Source organism: Panthera pardus, unplaced genomic scaffold (genome assembly GCF_024362965.1).
Source record: "Panthera pardus isolate Hobbes unplaced genomic scaffold, ASM2436296v1 HiC_scaffold_8, whole genome shotgun sequence".
In the NCBI taxonomy this organism is placed as follows: domain Eukaryota; kingdom Metazoa; phylum Chordata; class Mammalia; order Carnivora; family Felidae; genus Panthera; species Panthera pardus.
The window spans coordinates 135,389,247-135,403,795 of NW_026527013.1; the positions used below are offsets into that span (position 1 = coordinate 135,389,247).

At 40.9% G+C, this 14,549-nt stretch overlaps 1 protein-coding gene across 7 annotated transcripts in view; it reads right to left on the bottom strand.

Annotated features, from left to right (window-relative positions):
* CTTNBP2 (cortactin binding protein 2) overlaps positions 1–14,549 on the bottom strand; it is a 163,936-nt gene that overhangs the window by 42,996 nt on the left and 106,391 nt on the right. For all 7 annotated transcript variants that reach the window (XM_019418029.2, XM_019418030.2, XM_019418025.2 and 4 more), the window contains 2 exons: positions 12,209–12,463; positions 2,072–2,189 (listed from right to left, as the gene is read on the bottom strand). In XM_019418029.2, coding sequence (XP_019273574.2) covers positions 2,072–2,189; positions 12,209–12,463 — 373 coding nt within the window. The remainder of the gene's footprint in view (positions 1–2,071; positions 2,190–12,208; positions 12,464–14,549) is intronic.

Consider the following 14,549-nt stretch of genomic DNA (forward strand, 5'->3'; position numbering starts at 1 on the left):
TGAACTGCTGACTCTCAGATTTATGTATCCAGCTCATACTCATCTCTGGGATTCCTGCTGACTTGGCATCTCGACACAGATATCCTAACAGACATCTCCAATTCATAATTCCAAAACGGAACTCCTGATCTTCAATAGCAAAATCTGCTTCACCCACAGCTTTCCCGCCCCACCCCCACTTTGACAGGTGATGGCCACTCCATCCTGCCAACTATTCAGGCTGAATACCTTGGGGTTACCCACAAATCCCTTCTCTCTCTCTCATACTGCAGGTTCAATCCATCAGGAAGTTCCACTGGCTCCGCCTTCAGCTGTATCCAGAACCCAACCACTTTCCACCACCTCATCTGCGACAATCCTGGATTGAGCCGTCACTGTCCTCTCTCACTGGAAGACGACGCCAAGGGCCTACCACGTCTCCCTGCCTCTGCCTGTGACTTCCTATGTCTACTCTCAACAAAGCAGCCACAGATACTATGGAAATGTACATCAGATCCCATCACTCCGAAGCTCGAGCACTGAGACGGTTACCTTACAATGACCTATAAATTTCAGCCAGATCAGACCTCCACCCCCATCCCTTCTTGTAACTTCTCTCTCCTCGCTCATTCAAAACCAGCACTCTGCCCTCCTCACAGTTCCTCAGACATAGCAGGTATGCTCCTGCTTGAGGACCTCTGTCCACGTGATGATGTTCTCCCTGGAAATCTCTTACCTGAGGTATTGACATCGTTGCTCTGCTCACCCCCTTCAAGTGTTTGCTTCAATGTCTCACAAGGGGGCTCTTCTGACCATTATTTTAAAAACTGAAACCCAGGGGCTCCTGAGTGGCTGACACTTAGTTTCAGCTCAGGTCATAATTTCATGGTTTCATGGGTTCAAGCCCCACATCAGGCTCTGTGCTGGTAGTGTGGAGCCTGCTTCGGATTTTCTCTCTCCCTGCCCCTCCCCAACTCACACACTCTCTCAAAATAAATAAATAAACATAAAAAGAACAACAACACACAAAACCCAAGCTGAAACCCATCCTCATATGCCCAATCCTCCCTTAGTCTTTTCCGTAGCACATATCCCTGTCTCACATACCATACAATGAATTACTACTTATGTTTATTGTTCATTTTCTGTCTCAATGTCAGAATGTAAGGTAAAAACAAATTATTGATACAGTTAGCTGATTGGATGGATTGAGTGATAATCTCCATATAAGAAGTCATAATATTTTGTAAAATCTGAAACTCCATATTCCATAAACCCACATGTGAACCTTTCAGAACATGTCCTGAGGAGTATACATTCTTAGAGCTGGAAGAGACCCAAAAGATCATCCATTACCTTCACAGACAGGTAGGCAACCAGGGGTTGAGAGATAACCAACTTGCCTACATTCATCTGATCAGCTGATGGCAAAGTACCCAGCCATGACTCTTCATACCCTATTAGTCTCATGTCTTAGAGACACAATCTAAGTCAGAAGAGCAATAATTATTTAAATACTGTCCAAGGTCATTAAAATACAATGAGGATCTAGCATTATTCTATTTAAGATTTTTTAAAATGTTTTTTATTAACTTTGAGAGACAGAGAGAGTGAGTGAGCAGGAGCAGGGGAGGGCCGGGGTGGGGGGGAGAGAGTGGGGAAGGGAGAGAGGGGGAGAAAGGGAGGGAGGGAGAGAGAGGGGGAGAGAGGGAGGGTGGGAGGGAGAGAGAGAGAATGAATTCCAAGCAGGTTCACACTGTTAGAGCAGAGCCCAATGTGGGGCTCAAACTCACAAACCATGAGATCATGACCTGAGCTGAAACCAAGAGCTGGAGGCTTAACTGACTGAACCACACAGGTGCCCCAAATATCTAGCATTATTTTAATAGCAACTAATTCTGTAAAAAGCCATTCTACATGGAAAAAAATAATTACCACATTTATAACCAATAAAACGTTTTTGTAGTTACTAGGGTTCAAAGAAGGCTGAGCAGAGAGTAAAGAAAACTGTAGCTGGATTAATCTTTTCCCATCATGCCAGAGGTGCCAGCAGTGTGGGTGAAGAAGGCACCAAGCTGCAAATGGCACTCACTCAGATTCTCCAGCAGATGCTTGCAGTCATCAGTGGCGACATCGTGCGCGGTCCGATGGCACTTATCTTTTCTTTCTGGCTCAAGCCCTCCATGCATACACAAGATTTCCAGGCAGTTCTAGAAAGGCAAGAGCTCTATTACATCATGTCCAAATGAATAAACTCAAATGAAAAATCCAAGGGAAAAGTCATTTGCCTGTAACGAGCAAATCAGAAATTCTCTGCCAGACATCGTATTTCAATTCCAGCAATCCAAATACACACATTAATCTACACACTGGCTCAAAATGGAAAGCAAAGAGTGTGCTTCATTCAAATGTGAATCACAGGACCAAAACACTGCTCCACAGAACAGCCTCTTAGGTTTCAAGAGAAAAAGAACAGATTACTAATCATTCATGCTGCAGAATGAAATTAAGAAAGAAATTGGCTTCAGCAGACAGTATCCTTTTATGGTAATTTGGCAATATAAAGCCAAGACTTTGCTATAGGTGGGTGCTCCATGCTGTATTCTAGACAATGAACTGTTTCCCTAGTCATGTAAGTGCAGGGTTCCCATTGTAACAACTCTTGTCTCACGGTCCTCACAAGCACATTTATAACAGAGATCTTACACTCTTATTTTTTTATATGAAAAATATGAACACCATGTTGATTGAGTTTTTAGAAAAACATTCCCAATATATTGAAGTTATGTGCTCTCTTTTTCAGCTCTTTCTTCTATGTTGCTTCAGGAAATCCCCATCAAAAAGTATCAGTAACCTATGAACTGAAAACTCTTAGTTCTCCAAAATTTTTCAAAACAAAGTAAAGACAATATATGTACAAACATTTTCAAGTAAGTAACTGCACGGCAAGAAATAACATCAGGATATTTATTAAGGACCTCTGCTATATCAACTTTTACTACTTGGTGATTTGTTTACTTATTTCCCACCAGAATAAGCACAGAACTGAATAGAACAGAAACCATAAAAGGAAACAAACAACCAAATAAGCAATATCCTTCTCATCTCTCCCCTGCAAACACGCGTTCGCGCGCGCACACACACACACACACACACACACACACACGCGCGCGCTTTGGGCTGATTTCACTTCTGACAACAGTAAACCAGGTAGTCTGAAAGTCTACTGATTTTGCTGTAAAACATCATTTTTCTATTTTATAAAACACAAAACACAATTTTCCCTTCCTTTATGTAAATATTTTTATTGGCATACACTATCCTCATAGAAAAGTACACAAGCTTGAAGAAGTATCACAAAATGAACATAACTATGTAAGGAGCACTCTGGAAGCCTTCTGTATGTTTCATCTAAATCATTAGCCCCACCCTTCTCTCCCTCCGGTAACTCCTAGGATGATTTCTAATATCAGAGACTGGTTTATCCAGTTTATAAACTTAATATAATTGGAATCATACTGCAGTTTCACTTTTATATTTGGCTTTTCATTCGACATAATGTCTATAAAATTCATCCATATGCTGGGACTAAGCATAGTTTATCCTTCTTTTAAAAAATTACTGTGGGATATATGAACATACCACAATTTACTTGTTAATGGACATCTGGGCTCCACTATGGACATTCTAGTACACATCCTTTGATAGACATATGTACACATTTCTGTTGGATCTATGTACATAGTTAGACTGTTGGGGCACAGGATATGCATATGTTGCTCTAGGTCAGTATATACTGCAAAGAGCTTTTAATAAGTGGCTATACTAAACTCCACTCCCACCACGAGTATGTGTGAGTTCCCGGTGCTTCATATTGCCCCCCAAACACACTTTATATATGAATTCATAAAGAAGTACAGAAAATCCCCTAAAGGTCAAAAAGAGAGAGAGAGAGACAGAGAGAGAGAGAGAGAGAGAGGAAACTAAACCACAAATTAAGTGAAATTTGAATAGGAAGCCAGTGTTGGTCTGAGGGCAAAGCTAATGTGGGCAATCTTTTCAGATGCTGGGGAGATGGGAGAGTAGGTCTTTGGACCTCTAAAATGGAGGAGTTGAACCAGAGGGAGTGGACAAGAACATTGGTTTCTCATTGCCCCTGCTTAGGTTGGAGGGATCTCGTCTAAAAATTGTAATCGAAGTCTGTTTTTCATAGGTGGGTCTGGGGTTCAAGTTCAAAAACTCCCTAAGACAAGAAATGAGCTCAAAACAAAGTCAAATATATAAACAACAGTTCTTATCAAACTGTTATGACTAATTTGTATAATACCAGCAATGCATCTGATAGTAAATGAGAAATTCAGAAATGTTGATTTAGAAATTAATTTTAATGAGAAATTAAGTAGGATGCAATCTGAGCACTAATCTTTGTGAATTCCCAGATAAGAGATAAAAATGATACATTTATTATGCAAGTTAGTACTTGCAACAAAAGCAGGTAAGAGTCAAAACAGACCTGGATCCTAATTCTGCCAATATAAATGATTTTATCTATGCTTTTGCTAAATCATTTAACATTTTTCTGTTTCAGTTTCCTTATCTTTATTTAAATGTCTAGATTTCATATAGCTGTTATGTGACTTAATGGAAAAGATGCATAAAAAGCTCACATTCTTGGCATGCACTAAGCTCTCAATATTTATTAGCTGCTGTTATTATTATAATCAATGTAATAATCACCCGTTAGAAATATTCAATTAAATGTGAGGAATTACAGCACATCAACAAATGTCACTGATATCAATATAATTCTAGGTGATGCTACTTCAAATTATAAAGGGAAATAATAAAGGATTCAACCAAAATTCCTTTTTTTGTTAGTTAATTTATTTTTTGAGAGAGAGAGGGAGCAGGGGAGGGGCAGAGAGAGAGGGAGAGAGAATCTCAATCAGGCTCCACACTGTCAGCACACAACCTGATGTGGGACTCAAACTCACGAACTATGAGATCATGACCTGAGCCTAAATCAAGAGTCAGATGTTAACCAGCTGAGCCACCCAGGCTCTCCTCAACCAAACTCTTGAAGATTCTTTTACCTCAGACCTTCAAAGTGGGTTGTATATAGTTTTTATTCTACTCAGGTAGGTCGGTGGGCAAGAATATAAGCAGTGACTTTCCCTATGAGGAAGATGTCGGTCCCCATGAGGATAGCAGGAGATGCATATCCAAACCCATTACAAGTGTGAATTCTATGCCATGCTGGCTCCATGGGGAACACGAAGAGGTTGAAAGCCTCCACCCAAATGACACTTTACAAGCACCACCACAGCAATTACTTGAGTGCATAGTAAGTTCCAGGCACAGTTCCAACACTTTGCAAGTATCTAGTGCTCACTAATCCCCACAACTTTAAGGAAGAGGAACTAAGCACTCTACCAGGTGCTCTGTTAGAATTGAGGGTGGGAACTATGAGTAAGGTAACAGTTCTGCTTCTCATGGAGGACCACAGAGTGTAATACAGTCATGGGGAGAATGGCACTGAGGTGATGTCCCAAGTTGTACTACGTGGAAAAGGAGGGAAAAGTGGAGAAAGGAATCTAAGCTCTCTCCGTGATGGACACCATTTGTGAAGAGGATAAATGCTATGATGCCAGTCACTGCTACTGGAAAGTAGCAGAGGGAGTCCCAGGGGCCTAAACCAGGCAAGAGGTTCTACCCAAGTGATGCTGAGCAAGAGATCTGGATGAATGGATTTAAGCTAAAGTTCTACTCATTATGATAGAGATACATCTGTTACAAAAGAGACTTTAAAAAGCAGTGGTTTAAGCTTAATCTTTCCACTCACATCCCACTTGCCAGAACATAGGTAGGTGGACTCATTACCTGCAATGGAGGCTGGAGAATGTGGTCTTTATTTTGGGTGGTCATGGGTCCAGAACTCTGCAGGATCATCATAGGGGAAGGGGAAAGGTGATGTTGAGGGTCAATGACCCATCTCTGTCATGATCCTTGAAGGAGAGTGGAGAAGCGAGGTAGAAGTGCCAGGGAGACTAAGTAGAAACCCCAAGTCCAAAGAGCTTGATATACTACCAAAGTCAAGGAAGGGAGCTGGGAGTCTGACATTGGGCAGAGGAAGGGAGAGCACAAGCAATCTGCAAATGCACAGGTGGGCCAGTGTGGGTGCTGGGAACACCCTTGGGCTGTGGGTGTGCCCACTGCCTTACCAGGCAGGGGAGTGGGAGGCTGTTAAAATGGGAAATAAGCAAGAAGGTAAATTTAGGGGAGAGTGCCCAAAGATGAAGACAATCAGAGTTAGCTGTGAAGGGCTGAGTTGGCATGAAGATATGTTTTCTGTAGGCATAAGGATATGCTCAGGTAGCAAAGTGCCATGACAAGCTTGATTCTGAAAAGCAATTGGTGCATTTGGAAGATATACTGGAAAGGAAGGTGATAGCAAGATCGGTAAGAAAGAACTGTAATAACAGTCCATTCACCCATCAATTCAGCAAATACTCAGTACTTGCAGGCCAGAGACTCTGCTGGACACAGTGCATACAAAGATGGAAAAGTGATTTTTTTGGGAGGAGGTGGAAAGAGAGACAGGCATGCAAATAATTAAAGTACAAGCACTCTAAGTGAAGTGTGGAAAGGTGCCCTGGGAACACCTAGCTTCTGGAAGCCTGGATTTAAGCTGAGAGGTTTTCCAGGCAGGGAAGGGTCAGGACAGGAGAAGAGGCCATTTGAGGTAAAGGGAACAGCAGACACAAAGACAGGGAGAGAAGAAAGAGCACACGATGTTTGCACAGCAGCCCCGCAGTGCCTGCTTAGAGCACAGAACACATTAGGGGAGGAGGAGACAGGAAGTGTCCCTGTGGAGTGAACTGAGTCCAGATCAGGAAAGGACTTGTCTGTCATCATAAAAACCTAGCACTTATCCTGGAAGTGACAGAGCCTTGGAAAGATGCTGAGCAGGGAAATTACATTAGCAAGTTCCCCTGTCTGAAAGGCCCCTCTCATGGCAGGCTAACGGAGTAGAGAGACGGCAGATGAGGAGACTGGCGGAGTCTGAAACCTCGGACAGTGGACGAGGAGGGCTCCCCCAGGGTAGTGCCCACAAGATATGGAGGAGGCGACATATTCAAAATTCACTTGTGAAGGAAAAAAATCTGGAGTTGCACCAATCATCTCAGTTCATTAAGTTAGTAAGACAGAGCAGGTAAACACAAATGCCAGGTGATGGTGCTGCATTAAGAAAGAAGGGATGTAGCAGACTGGAGGAGGACAAACATGGGAACCCAGTGACGCAGCCACGTGGAGCTGTGTGATGGAAGCAAACATGAATATGATGGTCAGCAGGGTTACCATACAACTGCCCAAACTGGTGCACCTGCAAGAGTAAAAAGGGGGCACTATTAATAATTACACTAGGATGACAGGCATAAATGGAGACTGTACTGGGCAAAGGAACTTTGTTGCTCTACTTATCAGCCCTGTAAACTGTGGCCCTCCTGAATAAGACCTTATTGGATAAAATCAGAAAATGAGCAGGCAGGGCTAAAGATAACATTTTGGAATCTCTATAGATTATAACTGGGATCATTCAAGGAAAAAGGTACAAAGTGCGAGGAACAAAAGGGTCAAAACCCAGATCCATGAAAGATGTTAGTGGAAAACACAGAAGAGTCCATGTCTCAGGTGAGGGGTGGAGCAGGACTCTGGCTGGCTAATTTAGATTAGAATCCTTTCGGGGCGCCTGGGTGGCTCAGTCGGTTAAGGGTCCAACTCTTGATCTCGGCTCAGGTAACGATCTCTCGGTTCATCAGATCCAGCTCCACATTAGGCTCTGTGCTGATAGGGCAGAGCCTGCTTAGGATTCTCTCTCTGCTCCTCCTTCACTCGTGCTCCCCCTATCTCTCTCTAAAAATAAACAAACTTAAAAAAATAAAAATAAAATAATTCTTTAGGATCCTATCAGTTAATCCGTCCTGCTCAAATTAAGCAAGGACGCAATACTCTGCACTGAACATTCTGGAATAAATGTCAAAAAATAACAGCGTTCCCTTTGTTTACCAACAGCTGAGTCAGTCTGGCTTTTCCAAAAAGGTTTTTATTAAAGTTAAGGGGAAAAGAGAAAATAATCATGGAGAATTAAAAACACAAAAACAGATTCCAAAGAACAGATTTCTACTTATCATGAACAACATCTAGTTCCAAAGAGTTGGTCCAACTTCATAGATATCTTATCTTTCTCCTTTCCTAGCCAGCTACTCAACCACATGTGACAAAGAAGAAATTAGTGACTCCTATCATCTTTTTCTCTGCAGCCATGACCCAAGGAGAGGGAATCTAAATCTTGGGGCCCCATGTGGGCCTCTATACTTGAGACACACACCTCATCCAGACCACCCAGATGGGATGGATATTACTGTGTGAGAGGAAATGCCTGATGCTCTCTGGCTAAATGTATCAGGCACAACAGAATCCTAATACAATATAAGAATGGCCTAAAGATGGTAACACAAGGTCCACTGCCTGACCAGAGGACAGCAGGCTTGTTCATCCTACAAGATGCCGGAAATAAATGTCTGGAAGACAGGCAAAAAAAAAACAAAAAAACAAACAGGTGTGGAGATTCATGAGTTCAAGCCGTGCGATGGGCTCTTTGCTGACAGCTCGGAGCCTGGAGCCTGTTTCAGATTCTGTGTCTCCCTCTCTCTCTGCCCCTCCCCCACTCAGGCTCTGTCTCTGTCTCTCTCTCTCTCAAAAATAATTATTTAAAAAATAAAAAAAATATATAGGACCAGCCAATTGTAAATGGAGTGTGGGAATTGCTTATGGTTAAACAAAAGAGAAAACCTGGTCATCGAGTTGGAGGGGAAGTGAGGAAGGGGCAGTGTTCTGGAAGCAGAGGAAGGAGTCTGCATTAATAGTAAACATGTTAACCCAGAGAGACTAAGAGCCTGAGTGACAGGAAGCCACCAGCTTTGGTAATACACATAAACTAGAATTATAATTGGGAGGACACATACAGTCCTCCCAAATAATCTCATTGTATGGGAACCTCAACAACAGAGATACCAAATTCATAAAATGTTCCTAATAGGTTTTACTTGACATGTAAAGGGCTCATGACACCAGACAGTTTCACTAAGAACTCTTCTTTCTATTCGCCCTGAGATGAAAACAAAGGTTTGTGCTCAGTGATTAGTCACAGGCCAGCTTTAGAGAGAGGTACTCCTATTACCAAACACTAGATAGTGATTTGCGTAAATTGCTTAACCACTGGGAGAAAGACCAAGGACTAAAGTGGGAAAAGCACTGATTCGGGAATCTGATCTTCCGTGAACTGATCTTAGGAAATTAGGTATACTATCTTCCTCGAGACTTGATTTTTTCATCTGCAAAATGAAGGGGTTGGCCTGGGTGAGGTATGTCCCTTGGAGCTGTGAAATCCCACAGTTCTTTACTGAATGGCACAAGAAAACTGAAGTCATCTTCTTGGGTAATGACATACTATTACCTTACATAGCTCGGACCCATATATGCTGCCCTACAGAGGAAAAATATTCGTTTTTTAATCTACTGTGGTCATGATAGAATCTTTCACCTACATGATGATTAACTCAGAATTGTAATTAATTTTTTCAGAAAATTAGTCTTAGCAACTAGTTGTAAATGAATTACCTCTCTGGTGAACTATCTCAGTCAGGATATGAACACTGTATCAGGCCAACGATGCAAAAGTACTTTCTAATACCTTTGACTAGGAAGGAAGGCAGCATGGTACAGTGTGAAGATAATGAAATCAGGCAATCTGGGCTTCATTCCCAACTTCTCTCTACTACTCCCTCCAGGGTTTAAATGTCCTAATCATAAAATGAAGAGGCTAGACTGGAAGATGAAATATCCATTCCAGGGCTAAAAAAAAAAAAAATCATTTTAATCTATGATTTTACTCAGCAGTGTGTGAATGTTGTCAGTCATGATCACTTTTAAAAACCTCTCTTTAAAAATTTATCTTAAGCCTCTTAAAGAGAATACAGGAGGAGTCTATGAGAGAAAGTGTCCTCTTCCCCTTTGCTCAACAATGACCAAGTATCTACATGCACCAGGGGCCTGGGGATCCATGAAGATACCATCCTGGATCACAAAAAGCAGCAGGACTAATAAGGAGTTCATAATAAAGGAGTTAAGCAGCAACACAAGTGCCCTACCCTGCAGGGTAACTCACCCTAGGGAGTGGTTTTTCTCTCTCTGCCTAGCTTGAGAGGTTCAGCAGCTGAACATTCTGGATCAGTGATGTTCAGGTTTTCTTTTGTTGGCTTTGTTTTTTTTTTTTTTTTTTGCCTCCAGGTTGTGTGTGTGCACAACCCCACTATCAGTAGCACCTTGCATTATCTTCAGATTTCCTTGAGGGGGTGGAAAGAGGTTGAAAACAACTCCTTCAATACACCCTTCCACCATCAAATGAGATTCACGGTCTTAAATTAACGGTCTTAAATTAACGGTGCATTTTCAAATGTAAACTTCTCACATTTCACATCTTTGTCTCTTAAAAACTTTGATGTCATATGTACTGCATCCCATTCAAATCAAGACACGTCTATCAAGTTCACAAAATTTTTGTACTTTTTGTTAAAGCGTAAAATGGAACAAAACTACTAACAAGCAATACCTCCACAATGAACTAAATCATGCCTTTTTCTCACTTAAAAAAAAAAAAAAAAAAAGAGGCCCAAAGTGAACAGCTTCTGTTCTAGATCTTAATAACAGGAAGTTACCCAACCAGGAGCTCCAAATGCAATTTCTAGCTATTCCCAGAGATCTCCATCTGGATGAACCTCTCACAGCACTTAAATCCAGCATGTCTAAACCCACGTTCTATCTTGTTAATCATAATGACGCCTCTTCTCTTTCCAGGAATGTCATTGTTCCCCTTCGTGTCAGCTCCCTCTTTTCCTGCATCTCATCTGTCTTCAATCCATGGACATTTCTGGTCTGTAATGTGTTTCATTATTTCTACCACTCTCTTCATCTTTCACCTAGTCTCTCTCCCTGCCGCCAATTGTTTCATAACATAATCTTCTTTAAGTTGTTGCTAAAGTAATCATTCAAACTATAGAGCTGATTGTTTTCCTCCTTCGTACAAGACCTTTCGATAAAGCCCCAACTCCTTAAAATGTCACTGAAGCCCATGCCATCCCAGGAAGCTCCCAGTCCCATCTTACTTCTCACTACCCCTCATCAGCTCAGCCAGTGTTCAGCCCACTTCCCTGCTCCCTGTCTCTGTTCCCGCTGCTCCCTGATCTCAACTACTCTCCAATCTCAGTGATGAGTGGCAAAGTTAACCCCCCCTTGCAAGGCCCAAATCACTTCCATTGCCTCCAGAAACAGCCATTTCTGAGCCTAACATCCCTGAAACTCTGCTTCTTGAAATACGTGCATTGTCTTTTTTCAAAAAATAAAATAAAATTTGCATTTTTATAGTGTTCCAACCACATGTCCATTACCCTTGTTTTAATTTTTTGTGTTCTCTTATCCTACACTTGTCTTGTATCCTATACTCTTGCCACTGAACTAGCAGTTAGCTAATGGTATAAATATCCCTGCAAATATTAGCTTACACAGTGCCTTGCACTCAGGAGTTTCCTAATAGCTTTCTATTGCTAAACTATATTATCGCTAAACTGATCAAAACTGAAAAAAAAGAAACATGAGTGAATGGCATACTATATTGTTTTCTTAATGATCAGTATCACTTTCTACTCTGATGAGTGAAATCTCGAGCTCCCTCTTACCTACCAGTAAAACAGCACTGGAAGGATGTAAATGAGGCAGTTCAGAGTCAAGGGCATGCATTTCAATCTTGGCCCTCACTCTAACTAGTACCAAGGCCTTGGCCTTTGAATCAAACAATCCAGTACACTAAATCAACACCCAACTCTTTCTCCTAATTTTACAAGACATAAAAAAAAATTAAATAAATGTCTGAAATTACTCCCACATTTGTTAAAAAACTCCAAGTACGATTTTTAGAAAAAGTCTCATATATGGTTGACTGTAAATACTACTGGACAGAAAAAAATTCAGTTCATATTGGTAGCTGATCATCTCTTGCAATGGTTTTCACTCAATTTCCAATCATTCCATTGAAATGCATTGTCAATAGCAGACAATGTTGTCACTTATCAAGTTACAACTATGCAATGAGGCCAGCGGCCATGAGACACACCTTAAAACCTTTTGAAGCAGCAATATGGGCAGCGGTCCAGCCTTCTCTGTCAGCGTGGTTAATAAGTTCTGCAGGAACAACAGGCTTGGATGTGCCTTCAGGACTCTCTTCTCCTTGATCCAAGTCAAAGACAACTGACTCAGACTCTTCCTCATGCAAAGAGTTTCTGCAAGCTGGTGCTCTATGGTACATAAGAAGCTTGAGGCTGTCCACATTACCAGTGTCTACAGCTGCGTGAACTGGTGTCCAGCCGTCCTGAAGATAAAATGACCAGGAGGAAAGGATTGATTACAACGTTAATGTTGAGAACAGTGTTATTTAAAGTTCACCTCTAAATGTTCTCGGGCATGAACCACTGAGCTGGGAAAAGCAGGCATTCCAATCCTGAGTATCATTGATGAGCTGAGTCAAGTTCACTGACCTCTGTCAATTACCATATTTCTCAATGCTATGACTCATGTTTGCTGTTTTGTAAGACTTTCCACTTAGCAGTTAACTATTTGGAGTGAACAGGTACTGTCCAGGCTGGTAACTATGGACTACATATGGCAAAACAAAATCTCTACATAGAATACAAAAGAGAATGAACTTTAGCATAAAAATTTTTAAACATTTATATCCAAGTAGGGTATTATTAGTAATGTACTAAATGAATGCTGCCATAATCCAGTTTTACTTATAGGGCAGAGTCCTAACTGGTGATCTTAAAGTTTTATGTCAATGATTCCTGAAGGAAAAATTCTAGATAATAAGGAAAAGGTAGACATATAGGAAAAACAAAGGCAAATAACTTCATGAGGTGTCTATGTGCCCCTATTGAGAGCTCTGGGATTGCAGCTAGAAACTGATAAATGCAAGCTTAGGAAATGTTCCAAGTAAAATTATTAGGCCCATTGTCTAGAATACATTACTGTGAAGCCTTTAGCATTGACTTAGCAGGTTGCTAGAGTTGTTAACTCAGAGCTCTTTCCTAAGGCAGTGGTTCTCAAGTGTAGTCACCAGACCAGCCAGCATCAGCATCATCTGGGAATTTGTTGGAAATGAAAGTTTTTAAGCCTCAACCCAGACCTAATGAATGAGAAACTCTGGAGGTAAGGCCCAGCAATCTGTGCTTTAACCAGCCCCCTGGGTGATTCAGACTCCCTGAAGCTTGACAAGCACTTTTCAAGTGAAAATCTTGGTCCTCTTTCAGTCTCTCATTTTTATATAGGGTCTTCCTTTCACTCAAGTACCTGTCTTCATTACATTTTTAAGACTTTCATAAAAGAAGATAATTATTTTGGTGATTTGTTGTTTGGGCTTTATTTTCCTTTTGGCCTTTTTTTTTTTCATGTGGTATTTCATATTGCTATGTTAAAAATCTTTCAGTGAGCTAAAGCACACTTTTTTAAAATAATGGGGTAGAAGGCAGGAGAAAAACAGTAAGCGGTAACAGGGTATGTTTATAGTGAGTCATCTGATCATTTGCTAAAGCTTCCCTTGATAAAATAGATTTTTCTCTGGTTCTGTACTTCATACCCATGAAGTTGACTTGGCTAAGACAAGATCACGGCTGTGCAGTAAATGGAATACCTTATAGTCCTTAAGCATACACCAGAGCTAGGTAAAGCATTTCATGGCTTGTTCTTTGCTGGGCTACAGACACCTTTATTTGGTTTTCAGCCTTAATTAGGCACCAGAGTGTAAGCACTCTTGACCTTCCCTAGTCAAATCTCTTGACTTTTTCCTAATTTTTACATTACAAAGGCTATGTAATCATTTCTGAAAAACTTTCAATTTACCATTCTCTCCTTTGACTTCTTATTAAAAGTCATAAGAAATAATTATTCCCTTAAGATCCTCTATCATTACTGTTTATCTCTGTATTTTGGAGCCTCTATACTTCTAATGATCGTTAATTCAAAGGGATACATGCACCTCTATGTTTATAGCAGCATTATTTACAATAGCCAAGATATGGAAGCAGCCCAAGTGTCCATTGACTGATGAATGGATAAAGAAGTGAGATATATATATGGAATATTAGTTAGCCATAAAAAAACGAAATATTGCCATTTGCAATGACATGGATGGAGCTTGAGTATAATGCTAAGTGAAATAAGTCAGAGAAAGACAAATATCATATGATTTCACTCAAATGTGGAATTTAAGAAACAAAACAAATAAGCAAAGGGAAAAATAGAAGACAGAGACAAATCAAGAAACAGTCTTAACTACAGAGAGCAAACCAGAGGGAGGTGGGTGGGGGGTGGGTTAAACAGATGATGGAGATTAAGTAAGGAGTGCACTTGCCATTAAAACAAAAACAAACAAAACCCACAGGATTTAAGGGTGATCTATA